This window comes from Salmo salar, chromosome ssa19 (genome assembly GCF_905237065.1).
Source record: "Salmo salar chromosome ssa19, Ssal_v3.1, whole genome shotgun sequence".
Taxonomy (NCBI): Eukaryota; Metazoa; Chordata; class Actinopteri; order Salmoniformes; family Salmonidae; genus Salmo; species Salmo salar.
Window position 1 is genome coordinate 65,232,282 of NC_059460.1, and position 25,584 is coordinate 65,257,865.

At 43.5% G+C, this 25,584-nt stretch overlaps 1 protein-coding gene across 8 annotated transcripts in view; it reads right to left on the minus strand.

Moving 5' to 3' along the window:
- Window positions 1-14,542, minus strand: part of eif3c (eukaryotic translation initiation factor 3, subunit C) — a 69,670-nt gene extending 55,128 nt beyond the window's left edge. For all 8 annotated transcript variants that reach the window (XM_014159288.2, XM_014159285.2, XM_014159283.2 and 5 more), the window contains exons 1-6: window positions 14,378-14,542; window positions 3,642-3,762; window positions 3,491-3,556; window positions 2,509-2,698; window positions 2,294-2,419; window positions 27-78 (exon numbers count right to left, since the gene is read on the minus strand). In XM_014159288.2, the coding sequence (XP_014014763.2) occupies window positions 27-78; window positions 2,294-2,419; window positions 2,509-2,698; window positions 3,491-3,556; window positions 3,642-3,742 (535 nt within the window). In that variant the 5' untranslated portion in view covers window positions 3,743-3,762; window positions 14,378-14,542. The remainder of the gene's footprint in view (window positions 1-26; window positions 79-2,293; window positions 2,420-2,508; window positions 2,699-3,490; window positions 3,557-3,641; window positions 3,763-14,377) is intronic.
- Between the last annotated feature and the right edge of the window lie 11,042 nt (window positions 14,543-25,584).

Consider the following 25,584-nt stretch of genomic DNA (forward strand, 5'->3'; position numbering starts at 1 on the left):
ATGAAAAGGCATGGTAAGAAACTCACCTGATTCAACCTCATCCTTCTCATCCTCCTCATCCGCAGAGAGCATTGGGTTCTGAAAGAGAGAGAAAAGATTGCTATTATACCACGAAGCCATTAGTAGGAACTAAGCATCTCACGCTGGCTCAGAGTGTCTTGGGAAAGATGTATTAAGCCGAAAACACACGGGGGACGTCATACAACGAAGTGAATTCTGATTTACATAAGTATTCACACCAGAGTCAATACTTTGTAGAAGCACCTTTGGCTGTGATTACAGCTGTGAGTCTTTTGGAGTAAAGGTGTCAGCATGCTACAGTTCGGCTGTTGGCTAGACGAAGTCGGCTAGCTGAACCGAACAAGTGTGCTCGAATGCGCCGTAAGATATTCGCTTGAAAAACAAGTAAGGGGAAAGCGGAAAATATAACCTTGGGACAGTAGAGGGCGATAAGCTGTTAATAGCCATCTACGGCCAAACAAGTGAAGAGAATACACGCAGAGAATAAAATCGTGTACAGAGACACTTGACTGGCATGAACATTTTATTGATGCGAATTTCCCGGGATCTACTAGATTTGATTTACCAAGCAACACATATAATAGGCGAGATACGGAGACAGAAGATGCCTGGTACAGGTTCACAATGGTGGATGTAGGGGCATACGGCCAAGAGTTCTTTAGTCCAAACTGCTGCAGAAGACCCTCGATTTACCACCACCAGCAGTCCTACAAGGTACCACAATGCCAAGTCCTCATGGTTTCCTGGGAGAGGCAGCTTTCCCCTTACATGGAGAACCTCATGCACCCTTATCCAGGCATGTTGATAGAATGTTTGAATCAATTTCACTTCTGTTTCTAATTTCCCTTGTTACTGCATACATGTATGCACCACTATATGATAGGTGCCATTTTATCAAGGCTTTTGGAATATGGTTCCTGAAAAACGGTATGGTGTTTTTTGTGTTTACCATATATGACATATATTCTCGTTACCTCGCATTCACAGGTGTCCAGGTCAATAAACCTGGGTGTACCTGGAACTACCACTCTCGTTGTCGGAGAGTCAGAATGCATTCGGCAACATGGCTGCAAGGATGAGGATTCTTGGATGCAGACTCAGTTCTGTGTGCACTGTGAACCAGTAGTTTATATTTATCTTGTTAATAAAATGAAACCTGATTCTGGGATGGCTCAGAGTGGAGTAATTTAGATTAGACTGTACTACTACACAAGTAGAAGAAAATCTGTGGCACACAGCTCTTCTGTATGTTGTCAGCACTTGATATTCAAATAGAATGCATTGAAACACCTTGAAGAAATGCCAACAGAGCTTTTTCAGCACACAAATAAACCAGCTTTGCACACTCTTGGCAGTTAAGGCAAAGAGTGGCTACTTTGAAGAATCTCAAATATAAAATATTTGTTTAACACTTTTTTGGTTACTACATGATTCCATATGTGTTATTTCATAGCTCTGATGTCTTCACTATTATTCTACAATGTAGACAATAGTAAAACCAGACTGGAAGTGTGTAGAGACTTTTTCAGTTTAGCATTTTGCCTCCAGCACCTCCACTTATCGGTTTTGGGGGTGTGGTAGATTCTGCCTATTATCTACAATTACAGAGGTAGCAATGCACAAAACAGTCTAATCTGACAATTTGTTAGATTTGATATTCCAAACATATTGCTCACTATTTGTCTGCTTCAGAGACAAGAAAGAGAAAATGAGTTTTGATCAGCCATGGATATAAAAGTGCTGAAAACGTGGTGGCTGACTATTTAAGAAGACGGAGAACAAGGTATAGGATCAAATATACCCGAGTTTTGGTGCAGATACAGCCGACTAATGCTAGCATTTCATTAATTTATCGATACTTGGAGTCAAAGTACCGATATAATATTTTTCTAAATAATATTGCGATAAATAACTATTGATTCTCTCTCTCCCCCCCCCCCCATCACCACAATTTATCAGGAAATTTGACCAGCAATGCTCCGCATAGACGCAAGAACATTAGACTTGCTTCCTAATTTGACACACTATATGCTCGTGACACCGTTGAAGCTCGCGGTCCGTCTTCTCTCATTCACTCCCATGCATTCGATTTCCACGTTCCCCGTGTGATTGACTCCAAAAGGTTACAAAAATGTTGCCAAAAGAAAACGCATATTTGGATTATTTAATGTAGCTTTATATGTGCGTTCCTTATTAGTAAGTGTTATTTGCTAAAAAAATAAAACATGACTAAGAATCTACCATCATGTGTTGTCATAGCGAAAAGCCTCACCTCCTTATAGCTGGCGATCTCCGTCTCGTAGTCCCTGTTGTACTTGCGGATCTTCTGCCGCAGGGTGCTGAGTGCTTTGGCGTTGTTCTTGTTCATCTTCTTCTTGCCTTCTTTGTCCTCCCAAAGCTGTAGGGAAACATTAACCATCATCGTGCTTAGGCATAGTGGTAGGAGTGTGTGTCTTAATAGAAACAGTGTAAACTGTGAATGTTTACCTGATTTAAATAGTCTTCTAGGTCAGACAGAAGACGGATGTAGAAGGGAGGCATCCCTTCCTTGTCCACTATAGTCTTGCTTTTGAGGAATGCTCGACATAGCTGCTCAAACTCCTCCAGACACTTGGACATATCTCGGATCTTCATGGCGTTGCGGATTGTCTTGATCAGGTTAGTTAGCTCCTCGAACCTAGGACATAATCATTTTTCTTAATGATTGTTTATTGAGATAGCCTACATTAAATACAACACCAGTTTGATTTTGTTTAATTTGAGGGACCTAGGAAAATAATTGTCGCCCCGACTTTCATTTCCTGCAATTGTACATAGTTTAACTAGACTCCTGACATCTTTAAGGTAGGCTATTTGATAAGGAAAATAAAGTCTACATCCGATTTCCACAAATGTTATTCTACATTCTCTTTTACAGAAAGTGATTTGATCAATTGATAGCGACAGAGTAACACATTGTTTAAGTTTACTTCCCAAGCAAAGTCAAATTTCTTTGACTCCTCGTAGTTCAGCTTCTGAATGTCAGAGACAAACGAAAGATATTCCCATGTGCATCAGTCTCATATTCCTCTGCCATTTAACAGCTTGTTTCTAGCCTAAAGCACTGCGGATTTCTGCATTGTTTTAGACTAGTACAAAGAATTGAGAATGGCACAAAAAAAAAAGTCTTACGCTCCCCCATAGGTTGGGAACACCTGGGGTAGATGGCATAGTCCAGGGCAGGCATACCAACACATACTAGATTGCATCAGCGTCAGGGGATGGTAGCCTAGTCCCAGATATCTTTATGTTGCACAGCCAACTCCTATGGGTGGTAGCCTGGTCCCAGATCAGTTTATGCCTATGCTGTATTGCCAACTCCTATCAGGCATAAAAGCCCCCATAGGAGTTGGCTATACAGCACAACCAGATCATGGACAAGGCTAAGGAGATGGTTCTATGGATCATGGAAGTAGAGTAAATGACTGACCTCTTGTCCTTGGCACTACGCACCACTCTCTTGGTGTCTTCCTCATCGTCACGAAGCAGCAATGACCTACGGGGAACAAATGTGGAAAAGTGAGAAAGCTGTGAAAACAGTCAGAGTGACTGAGGTTTCAGAGAGAGAAAGTAGTACTGACTGCTTGGTGAAAGAAGTGCCGGGTACTTTAGGGGTGATCTCATCAGACAACGAGGAATCCTCAGACTCGCTGTCGGACCCGGTGGCAAAGAAACGTGACATTGCTGAAGGCTGCCGTCAACCTGTGGGGGTGGAATCATGATATTTTATAATTGTGCTCAAACACATGGTGCGAAGAAGCAACTTGAAATTACAGCTAACATTTCCTCTTAACCAAGTGTTTTCCATAAGTGCTATTTCCATTTCATAAATTATTAAGCCTTCATTTAATTTAAAAGCTTCAATTCACCAGTCAGAAAAGTCTGCACAGCCTTTTCTAGATAGAATGAACCAAATACATCTTCTAGTGATCTATTGATAGGACAGGTGCCTGTCAGTCACAGAGCGAGCAATGACAGGAAAAAACTGCTAGTTCGTCAGTCTGCCCCGCCTCTCGGTACCCGTATTATTTTTTGTGCGTTGTGGTTGGCTGCAGTCAAATTTATTTTCACGGCGGAGGGAGAGTATGGCGCTTCTTCATCGTTTCCTGTGAGTGAATGTACATATCACGTGTAATGTAAGAGGAGTTGAAATGTACGTAATTATGGTTGTAGCACATTAATTTATTTTATTTTGTGTGTTTCATAGGCCTATAGCCAGCCATGGAATCGGGGCGCATAGGCTATTTACTCTTGGATGATTGACGACGAACAGCTTGTATTGACTAGTTTAATTAAGGTGTTGAACTGACGGAACAAAGTCAATCTATATCCCTTTGTTATTCATAAATCATAACGCAATTATGTCCATGGTATCACATCGGGACAAATAAAATAAAACCTTGTTTGTATTCTCCTAGGACTCGAGTGCCCTTGTCGAGACTTGCCAGTGAATGCTAAAGTGAGTAGAACTGGGCGATAAACTGCCTGAACTGATGCAAGAACAATAAATAGAAAGATAAGTTTATATCAATATGCAATGTTTTTTCAAATTATCCTTTAAACTACTACTGCTGGTTTGATGGTTGTAGCCATCAATTGTCCCATTAACAATCACCTATATTACCATACGCATTTCATTTCAAACTACACATTTCTAGTATAGGCTACTTATCGTAATGAACAATATCTGCAAAATGCCTAAAATAAATGATCGGTGTTGATATTTTTCGGTTTATCGTCCCCACTCAAGTGTAGGCTAGTGACGGGTTGTTCACGAACTAACAGCTCTTTTTGAACTGATCTTTTAGGTGAATTGGTCACTAAACCTATCCAAGTCAGCGGTTTTCAGTTGCGGCTGAACAGTTTGTGTGTTTAGCTCTGCCTGTAATGATGATTCCTGGATGATTCAGAATCCATTGAAGAGCTTGAACGATTCATTGACGAGAGATACTTACGAACTCTTAGAAACATGTCGCTGGTTTCGGGGATTCAAGCATTGCTAAGGACAACCAACCCAATCAACAAAACAAACCAAAATCAGGTTGGCCAATTGGTATCAACGATGGAACCAAACCATCCCCTAGTAAGAGGGCGCGTGTGGCGAGAGGTTTACTGATATGGATGTTGACTTGTTAAAATCCATCAATGAAAGGCTTGCTAAACTTGATATCTTGGATATATTACGAGAGGACATCAATGCAGTATGTGCCAGTCTAGAATTCAGCCAACGTCAGATTGATGATCTAAGGAAAGAGAACACGGAGCTGAAAGGTACTGTAGACTCTATTCATAGCAAGGTGGAGGTGGTGCAAAGGGAGAACAAACAAGTTAAAGAAACCTTGCTTGATGTACAGTGTCGATCAATGCGGGATAAATCTAATATTTTCAGGGATACCGGAGAATGACAACAGCAGAGGCTGTGAGGTCATAGTCCGAGACTTTATGTCAACTCAACTAAAACTGCCTACTGATGTTATGCGTAATGTCACTTTCTCCAGAGTCCATAGAATAGGTAAGGCCTCTGGAAATAGGCCACGGCTATTATTGCATGTTTTGACAAATTTAAGCAAAAGGAAATGACAAAGAACATGGGCAGAGAACTCAGAAACACTGATTTTGGAATGAATGATCACTTCCCCACCGAGATCAATGAAAGGAGGAAAAAACTATATCCCATCATGAAGGAAAAGCGTTGCCTGAATCAACGAGTCTCCATGGTGATGGATAAACTTTATATCAGCGGGCAATTGTATCGGGACTCTAGAGTAACTCCCTGGTTATTTTAATTTAATGTTCAAATTAGATTTTGTCTGTTGTAGTGTATCATGACAACTTCAACTATAACGAATACATGCTCTATTGATCTTCACTTGATAAGGAAAGGGTTGCATATAGCTCAGGTTAATGTATGTAGCCTTCCTAACAAAATACATGAGGTCTTTAACTTGGTCAAGTTAAATAATATTCATATTTTGGCTTTGACCAAAACACATTTAGATGCATCTGTAAATGATGGGCAAATTAACATTCATGGATATAGTCTACTGAGAAGAGACAGGAATAGGAATGGTGGGGGTGTAGCACTGTACATTCAGAATCATATACCTTTAAAGAGGAGGGATGACCTTAATGTATGTCAAGTAGAGGCACTATGGGCTCAAGTACATCTGCCTCACCAGGCAGCCATATTGGTAGGATGTGTGTATAGACCTCCTAGCTCTAAGGTGTCCTATCTGGATGACTTATGTACTGGGATTGACCAGGCCACAGATAGCAACAGAGATGTATTTATCTTGGGTGATTTTAATATAAATTGGAAGGATCACAATAATTCGAATAGAACATAATTGATGAGATATGCCGAGAACTGTGGTTTGAAACAAATGGTTTCAAATGTCAACATACTACTAGACCATCAACTAAGTTGGGTCATCGTTCAGACACATGCATTGATCTGATTTTCTCTAATATACCATTGCAATATTTAAAAGCCAGATCAATGCCAGTGGGCTGGACAGACCATAATATTGTGACCATAACCATGAACACCAAGGTTCCAAAGAAACCCCCTAGGATTGTGGTCAAGAGAAATTAAAACATTTAATCATGAGATATTTCAAAATTATTTGGCTGCTGTACCCTGGGAGCTGATTTATCTAGAGGATGATTTAAAATCACACTACAGAATGTTTTATTGATTTGCTCACTGAGGTAATGGACCATCATGCCCCAGTAAGAAAGAGGACAGTTGGTGCTCGTCCATCTCCATGGATTGATGATGAACTGGGTGAGGCTTTTTCTCAAAGAAATATGGCAAAAGTCTTAGCAGCCAAGTCAAAATTAGAAATTGATGAACAGAATTATTCAGTTAAATTGAATCGAAGGGGGAAAAAGTTATTTTACAACAATGTTTTTATTGATTGTAAAAATGATTCTAAAAATGTATGGAACACAGTTAAGGGCTTACTTGGTACACCTATCTCATCATGCCCATCTAGTGTGGAGGTTGACGGGAGAATAATAACAAACCAGTTGATATTGCCAATCATTTTGCAGATTTTTTTTTACAAAGAAAATTAATTTACTGAGCAACAATGTAAACATACATTCTTCCAAACAAGCTATTGTCCAATGGATTGATGATCATATTATGAGCAACAAGGTCTGCCCTTTTAGTCTGCAAACGGTGTCAGTGGAGGAGGTGTTAAACCTATTGAAGTCATTACCTGATGGTAAATCTACAGGGTATGATCTTATGGACAATTTTTTACTTCGCTGTGCTGCTCCCCAGATTGCAGTTCCACTGAGATACATATTTAATTGGTCACTGGAAAAGGGGTTGTTTGCAAATGTATGGAAGCATGCGAAACTGTGTCCTATTCCGAAAGACTGCAAAGAACCCATTACTCCGGCCAATAGTCGACCAATTAGTCTACTCCCTACACTCTAAGATATTGGAGGGTATTGTGAGTAGACAAATATGGGAGTACATGGAAAATAATTATCTGATTACAGCCAATCAGCATGCTTATCGCAAAAACCATTCCACTACCACTGCATTGGTTGACATGACTGACCAGTGGCTTAATGCTATGGATAATGGCAAGTTTGTGAGTGTACTATTTTTAGATTTCAGTGCAGCATTTGATTTAGTGGATCATGAAATAATTGACAAAATTAATGCATTATGGTTTTAAGGAGGTAGCATTGAATTGGGTACAGTCATATCTAACTGACAGGAAACAGTCCACCTATATCAATGGTTCATTTTCTTTCCCTCATGTGTTAAACTGTGGAATACCGCAGGGCAGCTGCCTTGGGCCACTTCTTTATTTAATATATACCAACGACGTTCCCTATGCCTTAGCTGAAACTCAAGCTACTATATTTGCAGATGATACTACAATTTATGCAGCAAGACAATCGGTTCAACAGGTACAGCAAGCTTTACAAGGAGATTTGGAGAATATCAGGGAGTGGGTTTGCCAAAACAAACGTGTTTTAAACACAAAGAAAACCAAAGTTATGTTGGTCTGTTCAACTAGGAAAAGCCCAAAACAGCATGGGATACAATTAAGTATGGGAGGAGTACTAATTGAAGAAGTGGCAGAAACCAAACTATTGGGAGTGCAGCTAGACAACTGCTTATCATGGTCGTCTCAAATAACTAATCTATGTAAAAAATATTAAAACAGCATGCATAATCAGAAGGATAGCTAAATATTTACCAGGAAAAATTATTCAGCAAATAACACAAGCATTAATTGAGAGTCAGGTGAACTACTGTTCTGTGGTCTGGGGAAATGCATCAAGTGAAGTTAGAGGCTGCAGATTGCACAGAACTAAGCAGCAATGATTGTTTTAAGGTGGAGATATGGTTCTTCTGTTGCAGTCATGCGCAATGTTCTTGGTTGGTCATCAATTCATAAGATCATTGAAAAAAAAACATGCTTATTTTATTTCATAATATACATCATTTAAAACAGCCAAGTTCTATTCACAATTGTAATCAGTTGGTAAGAGACAGACATTCCGTAAATACTAGGAATAGATTGTCCACCATCTATGCGTTAACCAGACAGAAAAGAGAAATAGGCAAAAGAACATTTCAATTTAGAGCAATAAAGAAATTGAATAAATTAACTGAGCAAACCAGAAACTTTTCAATATATAAATTTAAACATTATTTTAAAACGATTTAAATATAATACATAGAAATGTTGTGGGACTATAGTAGATGAAGAATCAATATTTTTTAGATTGAGTATTTATTGGGTCATTATGTTAGTATATTATGTATGTTTGTAATAGTGTGTTATATGTGAAAATGTGTTCGTATTATAAATTGTATTTTAATGTTTAAGGACTCTTGGAAGATTAGTCCAAATGGGGACTAAAAGAGATCCAAATAAAATCAAAATCAAAACCTTGAGTCCTGGTCCAAGTGCTCAAGTTTGAGTAACTGGGTCCTTATTAACTCCAATTATTTACCAGGTGTGATATAGTGTAGTGGCAAGAAGGATTTAGTCAATAAATTGTTTTCTATCCATTTTCCTTTCTGTGCCTCCAAATGTTCGCATGTGTTTTGTAATGTTACCAGTTTTTAAACATTGCAAATACAAATTCCATTAATAGAGCCAACGTTATTCCTTATTCAAGATGTCAGAGGCATGTTTGTTCTACATAGTGTTAGGGTTTAACCAACTATTTGTTAGCATAACCTATATAAAATAACAGAGCAGCTATGCCACAATATTAAGTATATAAACTATAGATAATTGAATACTGCTATATGTTAGAGAAAGTGGCTCATGTGATGGTGGGTCATGTGGACATAATGATGATGCTTTAAAACAGGGTTTTGCAAGAGCTTTTTGCTGAACAACAGCAATAACAAGATAATGGGTGCAATGTAGGGGTTTTAGAGAACTGTGCATTGTGTAACAAGGTGTAGGCAGCTGACTTACTGATAGGAGGTTGTGAAACCCATCACAAGGGGAGCATGTGAGGAACAGGTAGAGTGGAGAAACAACAGTATAAGTAAATCACTGGAAATTGAGTGGTTGCTGACTCTTGAGTATACACTAAGAAGATAAGATCCAACGCCAGGCAACATGTGATGCGTCAAGAGGTTGGGACCAACCTGCACGCCAACGATAGGCTGGAGTAAGTCTAAACCACACCCAGTCTCTACTCTGACAGGCCCAGCAAGGAGTGGGAACTACGTCTGTCAAGAAGTATTTAAAGAAGAACTTGTGATGTCATTTCAGTTCTCTGTCTGCCCTGCGTGGTGTTTCAGTGAGCCCGTATATACAAACAACATACTTACCACTCAAGTGTTTGCATTAATTAAAGTACAAAGAAATCAGAAGTTACTCTGTGGTGACTATTTTGTTCCGACACCAGATTCGAATTGACGCAACCCAACAATAGTATACATTTATATCCGAACTAGAGGTCGACCGATTAATCGGAATGGCCAATTAATTAGGGCAGATTTCAAGTTTTGATAACAAAAATCGGTAATCTGCATTTTTGAACACCGATTATGGCCGATTACATTGCACTCCATGAGGAGACTACGTGGCAGGCTGACTACCAGTTATGCGAGTGCAGCAAGGAGCCAAGGTAAGGTGCTAGCTAGCATTAAACTTATCTTAACATAACCACTAGTTAACTACACATGTTTGATGATATTAGTAGTTTATCTAGCTTGTCCTGTGTTGCATATAATCGATGCGGTGCCTGTTAATTTATCATTTATCATTATAATTAAGTCTATGATTTGATAGAGCAGTCTGACTGAGCGGTGGTAGGCAGCAGCAGGCTCGTAAGCATTCATTCAAACAGCACTTTCCTGCATTTTCCAGCAGCTCGTCATTGCGCTGTTTATGACTTCATGCCCATCAACTCCCGAGATTAGGCTGGCAATACTAAAGTACCTATTAGAACAGCCAATACTCAAAGGTATATGAAATACAAATGGTTTAGAGAGAAATAGTCCTTTAACAACTACAACCTTAAAACTTCCTACCTGGGAATATTGAAGACTCATGTTAAAAGTAACCACCAGCTTTCATATGTTCTGAGCAAGGAACTTAAATGTTAGCTGTTTTACATGGCACATATTGCACTTACTTTCTTCTCCAACACTTTGTTTTTGCATTATTTAAACCAAATTGAACATGTTTCATTATTTATTTGAGATTAAATTGATGTATTATATTAAGCTAAAATAAGTGTTCATTCAGTATTGTTGTAATTGTAATTGTCATTAACACACACACACACACACACACACACACACACACACAACAAAAACGGCCGATTAATCGGTATCTGGCTATGAACTGCAGTGGGGCAAGTGCGAGGGTTGAGCAGGACTACAAATTCAAAAACATTTCTATACTCAAGGTAGAGAAAAATATAGCTAGACTGTTTTACTATTAAACTTAAAGCTGCAATATGTAACTTTGTGGGCGATCTGACCAAATTCATATGCAAGTTATATCTGACATTCTCATTGAAATAATGTGCAAAAAGCAGTAGACCTGTTAAATGTGTGGTATTTCTATACCTCCCGTGCTTAACCTGTTGGGGATAGGGGGCAGTATTTGCACGGCCGGATAAAAAAACGTACCGATTTAATCTGGTTACTACTCCTGCCCAGTAACTAGAATATGCATATATATATTGGCTTTGGATAGAAAACACCCTAAAGTTTCTAAAACTGTTTGAATGGTGTCTGTGAGTATAACAGAACTAATATGGCAGGCAAAAACCTGAGAAGATTCCTTACAGGAAGTGGCCTGTCTGACCATTCCTTGAGCTTCTTGACTCTGTTTATTGAAGACTGAGGATCTTTGCTGTAACGTGACACTTCCTACGGCTCCCATAGGCTCTCAGAAGGCGGGAAAAAGCTGAATGATGTAATTCCAGCCCCAGGCTGAAACCCATTAGCGCTTTCGGTAAGTGCTCTATCAGAGGACAATGGGCTGAGGCGCGTGCACGAGTCGACCCCATGTTTTTATTTTCTATCGTCTTTGAACCTAAACACAGATTCCCGGTCGGAATATTATCGCTTTTTTTACGAGAAAAATTGAATAAAAATTGATTTTAAACAGCGGTTGACATGCTTCGAAGTACGGTAATGGAATATTTAGATTTTTTTTGTCACGAAATGCGTTGTGCGCGTCACCCTTCTTTACCATTCGGATAGTGTCTTGAACGCACGAACAAAACAGAGGATATTTGAACATAACTATGGATTATTTTGAACCAAACCAACATTTGTTATTGAAGTAGAAGTCCTGGGAGTGCATTCTGACGAAGACAGCAAAGGTAATAACATTTTTCTTATAGTAAATCTGACTTTGGTGAGTGCTAAACTTGGTGGGTGTCTAAATAGCTAGCCCTGTGATGCCGGGCTATCTACTGAGAATATTGCAAAATGTGCTTTCACCGAAAAGCTATTTTAAAATCGGACATAGCGAGTGCATAGAGGTGTTCTGTATCTATAATTCTTAAAAATAATTATGTTTTTTGTGAACGTTTATCGTGAGTAATTTAGTAAATTCACCGGAATTGAAGTAATAGCATTTCTAAGGTATTTGAATAACGCGCCACGGGATTCAACTGGCTGTTGAGTAGGTGGGACGAATTTGTCCCGCCGACCCTAGAGAGGTTAAAGTTGCACTATGCAGAAACACGGAACCCAAACGGGCGTGCATAAATTTATTTTGTCCCCCTACACCAAACGCGATCACGACAAGCAGGTTAACCTCTTACATCTAGACGTTCCGCTAGCGGAACACCTGCTCCAATATCCAATGATGGGCGTGGCGCGAAATACAAACTCCTCTAAAATCCGAAAACTTCAATTTTTCAAACATATGACTATTTTACAGCATTTTAAAGACAAGACTCTCGTTAATCTAACCACACTGTCCGATTTCAAAAAGGTTTTACAGCGAAAGCAAAACATTACATTATGTCAGCAGAGTACCCAGCCAGAAATAATCAGACACCCATTTTTCAAACTAGCATATAATGTCACAAAAAACAAAACCACAGCTAAATGCAGCACTAACCTTTGATGATCTTCATCAGATGACAACCCTAGGACATTATGTTATACAATGCAAAAAATACTGCCCCCTAGCCATAACAGGTTAAAATATCAAAACAAACTCTGAACCAATGACATTAATTTGGGGACAGGTCAAAAAGCATGAAACATTTATGGCAATTTAGCTAGTTAGCTTGCACTTGCTAGCTAATTTGTCCTATTTAACTAGCTTACTGTTGCTAGCTAATTTGTCCGGGGTTAAACATTAGGTTGTTATTTTACCTGAAATGCACAAGGTCCTCTACACCGACAATTAATCCACACACAAAAACAGTCAACTGAATCGTTTCTAGTCATCTCTCCTCCTTCCAGGCTTTTTCTTCGTTTAAATTGTATGGTGATTGGCATCTAAACTTTCATAGTATTACCACGACAACCGGCAACAGTTCCGTCTTTCATAACCAATGAGGAGATGGCACGTGGGTACCTGCTTCTATAAACCAATGAGGAGATGGGAGAGGCAGGACTTGCAGCGTGATCTGCGTCAGAAATAGGAACGACTTCTATTTTAGCCCTTGGCAACGCAGACTCTCGTTGACTCGCACGAACAGTCTGGGTGTAATATTTGAATAACAGATTTCTACATTTATTTTGCAACGCTCACCTATATGAGTTTAACGTGGATATGTCTCATTGCCAACAATAGCAACGCAGGCATTGTAACAGAACAATGGGCTGGGAATAGAACGTTCAGAAGGCGAGTTTGTGCCACGGTGCTCAATAGAACTAATAGGAGCTGGCAGGGTGAAAAATGCCCTAAAATAATGCCTGTTTTTTCGAGGTTACTACGGCATGCAGTTGGGACAGATGGTAATATTATGAAACTGAGCTCCACGGCGGATGCAATTAACTAGTTTTTATCAGAAGAAAAAGCGTTAAATGTCATGTTTCCAGCCTATTTAGAGCACTCATCTGAGTGTATGAATGTACGTGTCAGTAAACGTCGCAAAACAATGTTGCCAGCAGCACAGTTAGTCGCCAAAGCCCTGGATAACGAACTGCCTTACAAGCTCTGCTAGGGCGAGTAGAAATAGTCAGTGAGGTTCTCTCATTTGTGTAGCAGTAGCAAGCCAGCCTGTTAACTTGGGTGCTTGACTGCCGTTGAGGTCAGAACGCTCGGATCAACCGAACTCCTCTGCCAGAACGGAACGCTCTGAAGTTTACGATCGCCCAGAGCGCACTCTAGCACACCATATAGAATTTACTTACACACTTCAAGTAGCTAAATTAGCTAGCGCTGGCCAGTAACGTTAATGTTGCAACTGATATTTCACGGCACAATAATAACACCTAGTAACTAGTTAGCTAGCAATGTAGCAAACACCAGCCCAGTGAACAATATCAGTACCTAACGTTGGCTAGCAATCTACGTATGAATGATGCACAAGTCGTATACCCAAAGACACTGAGTAGCTAGCTAAACTGACACGTTTGTAAAACGACTGACAAGCTAGCATGTTAACTAATTCAGATAAACAAGGTAGCAAGTAAAATAACCATTTTTGCCGTATTTCTCGCACTGTGAAATGGATAGTTAGCCAACGAGATAAATAACGGTGAACGCTTCCTTTTCACGGCAAAAACGATGACAGGTTAACTTGAGTGCTGCTAACACACTCGGCCCAAACTTTCCCAGCAAATATAAACGCTATTTAAGACAGATCAAACAAATCATTGCGAGGGACTAACCTACGTCCTTTTGAAAATCGTCCTGTGGTGCGTCTGATCACTTGGGAATGATTTATAATCCAGTTTTGCGATTTAACGGGCAAATTTGAGAGCGTGGAAAGTCTCTTCCGGGCACTTGCGTCAAGAAAGAAAGTGAGGGAAGAATTCACAAAACAGCTTCTGTGGCGTGTATCGGCGGTTGACATCCAATGGTGCCTTACCGCCACCTACTGTACGGGAGTGTGGGCCAGAGACGGGGAGGAACGGGTTAGAAGTTAGGCGAAAGGGTTAGCTAAGTAGCTAAGCTAAGTAGTTGCAAAGAAGTTAAAAGGTATATTGAACAAAGTTATAAATGCAACATGCAACAATTTCAACGATTTTACTGAGTTACAGTTCACATAAGGAAATCAGTCAATTTAAATAAATAAATTAGGCCATAATCTATGAATTTCACATGACTGGGTAGAGGCGCAGCCATGGGTGGGCCTGGGAGACGCCCAGCCACTGAGGAGCCAGGCCCAGCCAATAAGAACAAGTTTTTCACCACAAAAGGTTTTATTACAGAAAGAAATACTCCTCAGGTTCATTAACCGTCCGGGTGGCTGGTCTCAGACGATCCCGTAGGTAAGAAGCCAGATGTGGAGGTCCTGGGCTGGCGTGGTTACACATGGTCTGTGGTTCTGAAGTTGATGTACTGCCAAATTCTCTAAAATGGCGGCGGCTTATGATAGAGAAAGGACCATTCAATTCCCTGACAGCAGCTCTGGTGGACATTACTACAGTCAGTATGCCAATTGCACGCTCCCTCAAAACTTGAGACATCTGTGACAAAACTGCACATTTTAGAGTGACCTTTTATTGTCCCCAGCACAAGGGGCACCTGTGTAATGATCATGCTGTTTAATCAGCTTTTTGATATGCCACACCTGTCAGGTGGATGGATTATATTGGCAAAGGAGAAAAGCTCAAATGAGACATGCCAGCAACAAATGCCGACTCTACACATCCAAGTGTATCTGACCAAACTATGAAAGACAAGCATTGTAATTTTGAATTCCGTATGGGGGTGTGGAAGAGGCGAATTTTTTTTTTTGTCTATCAACAATGACAAGCCCCCGGGGTATGACAACTTGGATGGAAAAATTACTGAGGATGATAGCAGACAATATAGCCACTCCTATTTGCTACATCTTCAATTTAAGCCTACTAATAAGTGTGTCCTCAACCCTGGAGGGAAGCAAAAGTAATTATGTTACCTAAGAATAGTAAAGCCCCCTTTACTGGCTGAAATAGCCGACCGATCAGACTGTTACCAACACTTAGTAGACTTTGGAAAAAATGGTGCTTGATCAGATACAATGCTATTTTACAGTAAACGAATTGACAACAGACTTTCAGCCCAGTTATAAGGAAGGACATTCAACAAGCACAGCACTTACACAAATGACTGATGATTGGCTGAGAGAGATTGATGATAAAAAGATTGTGGGGGCTGTTTTGTTAGACTTCAGTGCGGATTTTGACATTATCGATCATAGTCTGCTGCTGGAAAAACATATGTGTTATGGCTTTCCACCCCCTGCTATATTGTGGATAAAGAGTTACCTGTCTAACAGAACACAGAGGGTGTTTAATGGAAGTCTCTCCAACATAATCCAGGTAGAATCAGGAATTCCCCTGGGCAGCTGCCTCTTACTTTTTTCAATCTTTACTAACAACATAGCCACACTGGCTTTACTCAAAGCCAGTGTGTCTATGTATGCGGATGACTCAACACTATACATGTTAGCTATTACAGCGACTGAAATGACTGCAACACTTAAAGAGCTGCAGTTCGTTTCAGAATGGGTGTCAAGGAATAAGTTAGTCCTAAATATTTCAAAACTATAAGCATTGTATTTGGGACAAATCCTTCACTGAACCCTAGACCTCAACTAAATCTTGTAATAAATAATGTTAAAATTGAAAAAGTTGAGGTGACTAAACTGTTTGGAGTAACCCTAAATTGTAAACTGTCATGGTCAAAACATACAACAGTAGCTAAAATGTGGAGAAGTTTGTCCATAAAGCGCTGCTCTGCCTTCTTAACAACACTATCAACAAGGCAGGTCCTACAGGCCCTAGTTTTGTTGCAACTGGACTACTGTTCTGTCGTGCGGTCAGGTGCCACAAGGAGGGACTTAGGAAAATTACAAATGGTTCAGAACAGGGCAGCTAACATTAATGATATGCATGTCAATCTCTCATGGCTCAAAGTGGAGGAGAGACTGACTTCATCACTACTTGTTTTTGTAAGAAGTGTTGACAAGCTGAATGCTCCGAGGGTCTGTTTAAACTACTAGCACACAACTCAGAAACCCATGCGTACCCCACAAGACATGTCACCAAAGGTCTCTTCACAATCCCGAAGTCCAGAACAGACTATGGGAGGCGCACAGTTATACATAGACCCATGACTACATGGAACTCTATTCCACATCAGGTAACTGATGCAAGCAGTAGTATCAGATTTTTTTAAAACTCATAAAAATACACCTTATGGAACAGATAAAAATACACTTTTTGGTCTCTTCTATGAAGAGACACACACACACAGGTACAGACACACGCATACGCACACAAACTTTAGCACACACGTACATTGTAATATTATTGTATGGTGGTATTATAACTTTTTGTATTGTAGATATGTAGTGGTGTAATAATGTTATATAATGTACTGTTTTATGTGTAATGTAAGTGCCTTAATGTGTTTGGACCCCAGTAAGAAGGTAGCAGCAAATGGGGACCCTTAATAAATGCAAATAGAAACCATACTGCAGCGTGATCTGTGTGGTGGATGAATCAGAATTAGTTGGGTAACATGGATAACTAAGATGTCTTATCTGCTTATGTGATATACTTGTTATTAGAATATTAGAATATATCCCTTCAGACTCTGGTGTTGGCAGTTGCACTTCTTCCATTTTTTACATTTGACATTTTAGTCATTTAGCAGACACTCTTATCCAGAGCGACTTACATTTCATTTAATGAAACACGCACAAAACCATGTGGGAACCAGAGGGTTAAATAGGGAATAAATTATAATGTAATGGAAACCAGGTGTGTACAATCAAGACAAAACAATAGGACAAAGAAACGTAGATCGGTGGCGGCTAGAAAGCCGGTGACGTCGACCGCTGAACGCCGCCTGAACAAGGAGAGGCACCAACTTCGGTGGAAGTCGTGACAATATCCCCCCTTGAGTGCGCCGACACCGGCCTCGGGGACGACCCGGAGGACGAGGTGCAGGATGATCCGAGTGGGGACGGTGAAATTCCTGCAGTAAGGAAGGGTCCAGGATGTCCTCCACCGGCACCCAGCATCTCTCGTCCGGACCGTACCCCTCCCACTCCACGAGGTACTGAAGGCCCCTCGCCCGACGCCTTGAGTCCATGATGGCTTGTAAAGTATACGCCGGGCCCCCTCAATGTCCAGAGAGGGCGAAGGAACCTCCCACACCTCAGACTGCTGGAGCGGACCAGCCACCACCGGCCTGAGGAGAGACACATGGAACGAGTGCTTAATACGGTAATCAGGGGGGAGCTGTAACCTATAACAAACCTCGTTCAGTCTCCTCAGGACTTTAAATGGCCCCACAAACCTGGCCATCTCTGCCCAGGGGATGAAAGCTGCCCACTCCTCCGGCCGGTCCTGGCAATAGGACCGCAGAAACCTACCTACATCCTGGTTAACTCTCCACCTGCCGTTACTCTCGGGGGGAAAATCTGAGGTAAGGCTGACCGAGACCCCCAGACATTCCATGAACGCCCTCCAGACCCTCGACGTGAACTGGGGACCCCAATCAGACACTATATCCTCAGGTACCCCGTAGTGCCGGAAGACATGTGTAAACAGGGCCTTCACAGTCTGTAGGGCCGTAGGAAGACCGGGCAAAGGAAGGAGACGGCAAGACTTAGAAAACCGATCAACAACGACCAGGATCGTGGTGTTTCCTTGTGACGGAGGAAGATCCGTCACGAAATCCACCGATAGGTGTGATCACAGCCGTTGTGGAACGGGTAGGGGTTGTAATTTCCCTCTGAGCAGCTGTCTAGGGTGCACACCGAGCAGGAGGAAACATAAATCCTCAAGCCCTTAGCTAAAGTGGTCCACCAGTACTTCCCACTAAGACAGCGCACTGTCCGACCGATGCCAGGATGACCAGAGGAGGGTGACGTGTAGGCCCAACAGATCAAGCTGTCGCGGACATCAGGCGGACTGTACAGACGCCCAACTGGACATTGGGTGGGAGTGGGCTCTGTACGTAACGCCCGCTCGATGTCCGCGTCTACTTCTGATTCCACCGGTGCCACCAGGCAAGAAGCCGGAAGTATGGGAGTGGGATCCGTGGACCGCTCCTCTGTGTCATACATCCGGGACAGTGCGTCTGCCTTAGCGTTCTGGGAACCTGGTCTGTAGGATAGGGTGAAAAACATGGCCCACCTTGCCTGGCGAGGGTTCAGTCTCCTCGCCGCCCGGATGTACTCCAGATTGCGGTGGTCAGTCCAAATGAGGAAAGGGTGTTTAGCCCCCTCAAGCCAATGCCTCCACACCTTCAGAGCCTTGACAACAGCCAACAGGTCCCGGTCCCCCACATCATACTTTCGCTCCGCCGGACTGAGCTTCTTTGAAAAGAAAGCACAGGGGCGGAGCTTTGGTGGCGTACCCGAGCACTGAGACAGCACAGCTCCTATCCCAGCCTCGGACGCGTCCACCTCTACTATAAATGCCAAGGAGGGATCAGGATGAGCCAGCACGGGAGCCGAGGTAAACAGAGCCTTCAGGTGACCAAAAGCCCCGTCCGCCCCAGCTGACCACTGCAGTCGCACATGTCCCCTCTTCAGCAAGGAGGTAATGGGAGCCGCTACCTGACCAAAGCCCTGGATAAACCTCCGGTAGTAGTTGGCAAACCCTAAGAACTGCTGCACCTCCTTTACCGTGGTTGGAGTCGGCCAATTACGCACGGCTGAAATGCGGTCATTTTCCATCTCCACCCCTGACGCGGAAAGGCGGTACCCTAGGAAGGAGACGGACTGTTGGAAGAACAGACATTTCTCAGCCTTGACGTACAGGTCATGCTCCAACAGTCAACCAAGCACTTTGCGCACCAGTGACACATGCTCGGCGCGTGTAGCGGTGTATATTAGAATGTCATCTATATACACACCACTACAACCTGCCCGTGCAGGTCCCTGAAAATCTCATCTACAAAGGATTGGAAGACTGATGGAGCATTCCACTCATCCCCCTCCCGGACAACGCACCAGGTTGTAAGCGCTCCTGAGATCCAATTTTGTGAAGAAGCGCGCCCTGTGCAATGACTCTGTTACACTGGCTATGAGAGGCAGTGGGTAACTGTACTTCAACGTGATCTGATTTATACCTCGATAGTCAATACACGGGCGTAAACCTCCATCCTTCTTCTTCACAAAAAAGAAACTCGAGGAGGCAGGTGAAGTGGAAGGCCGAATGTATTCCTGTCCCAGAGATTCGGAGACATATGTTTCCATAGCCGCCGTCTCCTGTGACAGAGGATACACGTGACTCCTGGGAAGTGCTGCGTCTACCAGGAGATTTATCGCACAAGCCCCCCGTCGATGGGTTGGTAGTTGAGTCACCTTCTTCTTACAGAAGGCGAGAGCCAAATCGGCATATTCTGGGGGAATGTGCATGGTGGAGACCTGGTTTGGACTCTCCACCATAGTTGCACCTATGGAAACACCTACACACCTCCCTGAGCACTGACGTGACCATCCCTTGAGAGCCCTCTGTTGCCACAAAATAGTGAGGTCATGATAGGCCAACCAGGTAAGGCCCAACACCACAGGAAACGCAGGAGAATCGATCAGGAAGAGACTAATTCTCTTCTCATGACCCTCCTGCGTTATCATACATAGTGGAGCTGTGACCTCCCTAATCAACCCCGACCCTAAAGGACGACTATCTAAGGCATGTACAGGGAAGGGCACATCAACAGAAACAATAGGGATCCCTAATCTAAGTGCAAATGAACGGTCAATAAAGTTCCCAGCTGCGCCTGAATCTACTAGCGCCTTCTGCTGGGAATGCGGGGAAAACTCAGGAAATTCTACACACACACACATGTGCGCAACAGGGAGCTCTGGGTGAGTCGGGTGCCTACTCACCTGGGATGATCCACCAGTGCCCTGCCTGCTGCCTCGACTCCCTGGGGAACCTCCCCAGCACCGACCAGCAGTATGCCCTCTGCGGCCACATGTGGTGCAGGAAACGCCCCCCCCTCCAGTCACCCTCAGAGCAGCACCTCTGAGTTCCATAGGTGTAGGGTTGGAGGTGCTGCGGGATGGAATGGATGGGCCCCGATCCAGATGTCCGCGGGTAGCCAATAGGTTATCCAGCCGGATGGATAAATCCACCAGCTGGTCGAGGGTAAGGGTGGTGTCCCTGCATGCCAGCTCCTGACGAACGTCCTCACGTAGACTGCACCGGTAATGGTCGATCAGGGCCCTTTCATTACATCCCGTGCTGGCTGACAGGGTCCTGAAGTCCATTGCAAAGTCCTGTGCGCTCCTCATCCCCTGTCGAAGATGGAACAACCGTTCCCCCGCCGCTCTCCCCTCAGGTGGATGATCGAATACTGCCCAGAAGCGGCAGGTGAAATCCTCGTAGTGGACCAACGCTGCGCCTTCTCTCCCCCATACGGCGTTGGCCCATTCAAGTGATCTCCCCGACAAACAGGAGATGAGGTTGGTGATTTACCCAATAAATTACTGTGAGTTTATGGAGTGTGCGACTATTTTCATAGCTTATGGATTAAGGAAATGTAACAAGGTTGGGCTATATAAGGCAAGCCCCAACTCAGAATCATTGGGCCCTCAACAATCACCTATGGGTGGTCATTGACCAGCTCCATTATTGCAATAATGAATTGATATTAAAATTATTGTTTGAAGAAATAACAAAGTCTCTCCTTATTGGTTAGAATTTCCATACTGTACATATCCATAAATGTTTGACATCACACTTGCTCAGATCCACATTCTCACTGTATTCACACCCAATGCTGTTTAATTATTGTGAGAGCCTGCCCCAAATTGTGTTTTGTTGTAGCCAGAAAAACAGTTACTTTCCATTGTAGTTAATCACTTGCCTGGCTAACACTTAACTTTTGAAGTCCTCCTAACTTCATAGTCTGGTATGGCTCTTTGATGTTGTCGGCACAATGCGTAGAAAACGAAGGGGGCTGTGGTTGGCTCTTCTCTGGTTGTTTATCCTCAAAGTCTTTCTCACTTAAAACACCCCACAGCGTAACGTCAACGTAGGGAGTCAGGAAGCAGGTGCAGTTAGCGAGTTTAATAATGAACATAGAACAATACAAAACAAGAGAAACGTCTGACAAGGAAACATAACCAATACTGCCTGAAGAGTGATGCTAGGGAGTGCTAGATAAAGAGGGAGTACTCAGGGTAGTGATGGAGTCCAGGTGTGCCTCATTATGGGGTGCAGGTGTGCATAATGAGGGTTGCCAGGTGTGCATAATGAGGGTTTGCCAGGACCGGTGAAATCGCGCACCGGAGACAGGGAATAGACGTAACAGTATCCCCGACGTGTGGCACTAGCCACAGGACAATGCCGGCCAGGAGGACAGCCCCGAGGGCGAGGAGCGGGCCGGACGGCGAAGGTGGAATTCTTGGATGATGTTGGGAACTAGAATGTTCAGCACGGCACCCCTCCCAGTCCACCTGGTACTGGAGCCGATCCCCACGACTTTGGGAATCCCGGAGTGATCTGACGACATAGGCAGGGCTCCCCTCGATGTCTAAGGGAGTCGGAGGTGTGTCATGGTGGACGGCATCAGCCAGGGTACCAGGAACCACCGGCCTGAGAAGGGAAACATGAAAGATGGAGAGATACGGTAGTTAGTGGGGAGTTGTAATCTGTATGTTACCTTGTTGGCTCGCCGTATGACCTTGACTGGCCCAACAAACTGGGAACTCAGCTTCTTACAGGGCAGAGAGAGTGGGAGGTTCCTGGTGGAGAGCCAGATGCGAACATCAGGATGAAACACGGGAGCCTCACTGCTGTGGTGAGCTGCCTGCTCTTTCTGATGGCGGATCACGTGGGCATCATTCCATACCTCTTCTGCTTGCCTGAACCACTCGCCCACTGCAGAAGCGTTGGTCTGGCTCGTAGTCCACAGAGCCAGGGCCGACTGATAACCCAGAACACACTGGAAGGGAGTCAGCCCGATGGAGGAGTGTCGCAATGAATTCTGGGCGTATTCAGCCCATGGAAGGAATCGGGCCCACTCCCCCCGCTGGTCCTGGCAGTGACTACTGAGGAACTTCCCCCGCTCCTGGTTTGTCCTCTCCACCTGCCCGTTAGATTGCCATGGTAAGTGAGGCTGATCGTGACCCCTAGCTTCTCCATGAAAACCTTCCATACACGTGATGTAAATTGGGGGCCACGATCGGAGACAATATCCTCCGGAAGGCCATAGTGCTGGAAGACCTTCTGGAACAGTGCCTCTACGACCTGGAGAGAGGTATGGAGAGAGGGATGAAACTGCATGATTTTGAGAATCTGTCCAAAACCACCAAAATGGTGGTGAAACCATCAGAGGATGGGAAAATCAGTGACGAAATCAACAGACAGATGAGACCAGGGTTGCTGAGGCACGAGAAGGAGTTTACCTGCTGGAGCGTGCCAGGGAGATTTAGATTGAGTAAATACTGAACATGAGTTGATAGTGTGCAACGTCCTGCATCAATGTGGGCCATCAGTATTTCTCAGAAAGGGATTGAGTGGTCCGGGTGACACCTGGGTGTCCAGTGGCGAGGGATGTGCCCAGGTCAGCAACCAATCTCTGACCCCCGTGGAGATGTAGCTGCGCTCAGGGGGCCAGTTGGCAGGAACCCTCTCCAGACCCTGGCGGATGTCCTCATCTACATCCCAAAACACGGGGCTAACAATACAGGAGGACCGATTAATGGGCTCGCGGACACTCACAGGGCCCTCCACCGACGTGGAACCACAGGGTGCGGGAGAGCACATAATCTGACATTTTGGCCCCAGGTGGTAATCCTCCCCTCTGACTAGGAGATGGTGGGATTATGGAGTTGGAGCCACGGGAGGCCAAGGATGACTTTGTGCATGGGTGCAGAGGTAATGAGGAAGAGAAGGTTTTCCTGGTGCTTGGGTCCCACGGTGAGGGTGAGTGGAGCTGTGACGTGCGTAATAGTGACAGATCCCAATGGTCGTATATCCAACGCTTGAACTGGAAATGGAGAGGAGCGCAGCTATGAGGTGATGTGCAGGAAGGAGGCAAGGGCCTGGTCAATAAAATTCCCAGCAGCACCGGAATCCACTAGAGCTGTAGAAACAATATATGAGGGACAGCCAGCTAGTGAAATCGATACTAAAAAAGGTTTAGCGGAAAGTGATGGATTATTCACACCTAACCCAAGAGATGGATGATCACGGAGCTGTCCCTCTGCTCTCGTGGATTCCGGGTTGGGACACCATTGAAGCTGGTGCCCCTCCTGGCCACAATCGGGACAGAGGTCAAACTGTCTCTGACAGCGTCGCTCAGCCGCGGGGAGGCATGTGGCCCCTACCTCCATTGGTTCAGGCTCTGATTCTAGTCAACGAAGGAGGGAGAGAGGCGATGGGTGTGCCGACTGTCCCAGAGAAGGTATTCCAGACCGATGGCCACGGAGATTAGTGTATCCAGTGCACACGTGGCCTACATATCCATTAAAAAAATATTTGTTTTTTTAAAACTTTATTTAACTCGGCAAGTCAGTTCTTATTTACAATGACGGCCTACAGTGGGCAAAACATATTTTTACCTTGTCAGCTCGGGGATTCAATCCAGCAACCTTTCGGTTACTGGCCCAACACTCTAACCACTAGGCTACCTGCCACCCCAAAATGCATACAAAAACTATCTAGGTCAAATAGGGGAGCGGCGTTGTGCCCTGAGGTGTTGCTTTCTGTTTTTTGAAACCAGGTTTGCGGTTTATTTGAGCAATATGAGATGGAAGAGAGTTCAATGCAATAATGGCACTATATAATACTGTACGCTTTCTTGAATTTGTTCTGGATTTGAGGACAGTGAAAAGACCCCTGGTGGCATGTCTAGTGGGGTAAGTGTGTGTTTCAGAGCTGTGTGTAAGTTGACAATGCAAACAATTTGGAATTTAACACATTCCTGTCGTGTCTTTGGCTATGCCGGATTAAGTGATATGACTTGCTAACCTATAAAATCCTTTCTCTGTAATTAATATTACCTGATTAAGCTAATCATGTAAATGTAATTAACTAGAAAGTCGGGGCACCACGGAAGAACGTTTATAGAGCCGTTATCTTCCGAATAAACTCTTAAAATACTTAGTCATATTTTACATCGATAGCAGTCAATATTAACCCTTATCTTATTTTCAGTCTCATAATGAAAGTTGTAAATTCTTGGCTATCTTCACGAACCCTGGCTAACAAGTTGAATCAGCAATACAAAATTGGGTTTAATTATTTATTTACTAAATACCTAAACTAATCACACAGAATTACAAATACACCGAATACAAATGATGTCATACATGATGGCTGGTTACACAAAGGAAAGGGGGTTGGGCTTGAATGAAAGAGCGGGAAGACTTAGGAACAAAGAAACAGCACCTATGCTATTGTAAATACATTATCTTATGCATTCTAAATTACCGCCCATTTGGAAAAGGAAAATGCAATAAATATTTACTCTGAGCTGCGCTTCGGTAGATTGGTCGTAGATGCTGGCTGGGTTGGCCAACAGATCTTCCTGTCCTCGGAAGAATGTCTCTGGTGGTAAATTGGATACGTGGTGGTATCTTTGTCTGTCTGTTAGACTGGATCCGTCGTCCGTCCTTTCCTAGCCCCCGTCTACAGCGGCGCTGCTAACTCAACGGCTAGGGAGCATCACTTCTGTAGTGAATAAGCTCAAAGTTCATACCATTCGCCACCAAAGCTCACGCCGAGGTTGGCTTAGTTCTGTACTTGACGTGTGTCCTTCTAACGTAGAGGCTGCAGACCTCACGTACTGGAACATGTGGTTATCTTTTCGTCAAAGGCTTATATAGTGGAGAGGGGGAAGGATGTGTTTCATCGTTTATAACCGCTGTCTCTTCACAGGGGTGGGCCACTGATCAAGCAGGGCACTTTCCTTA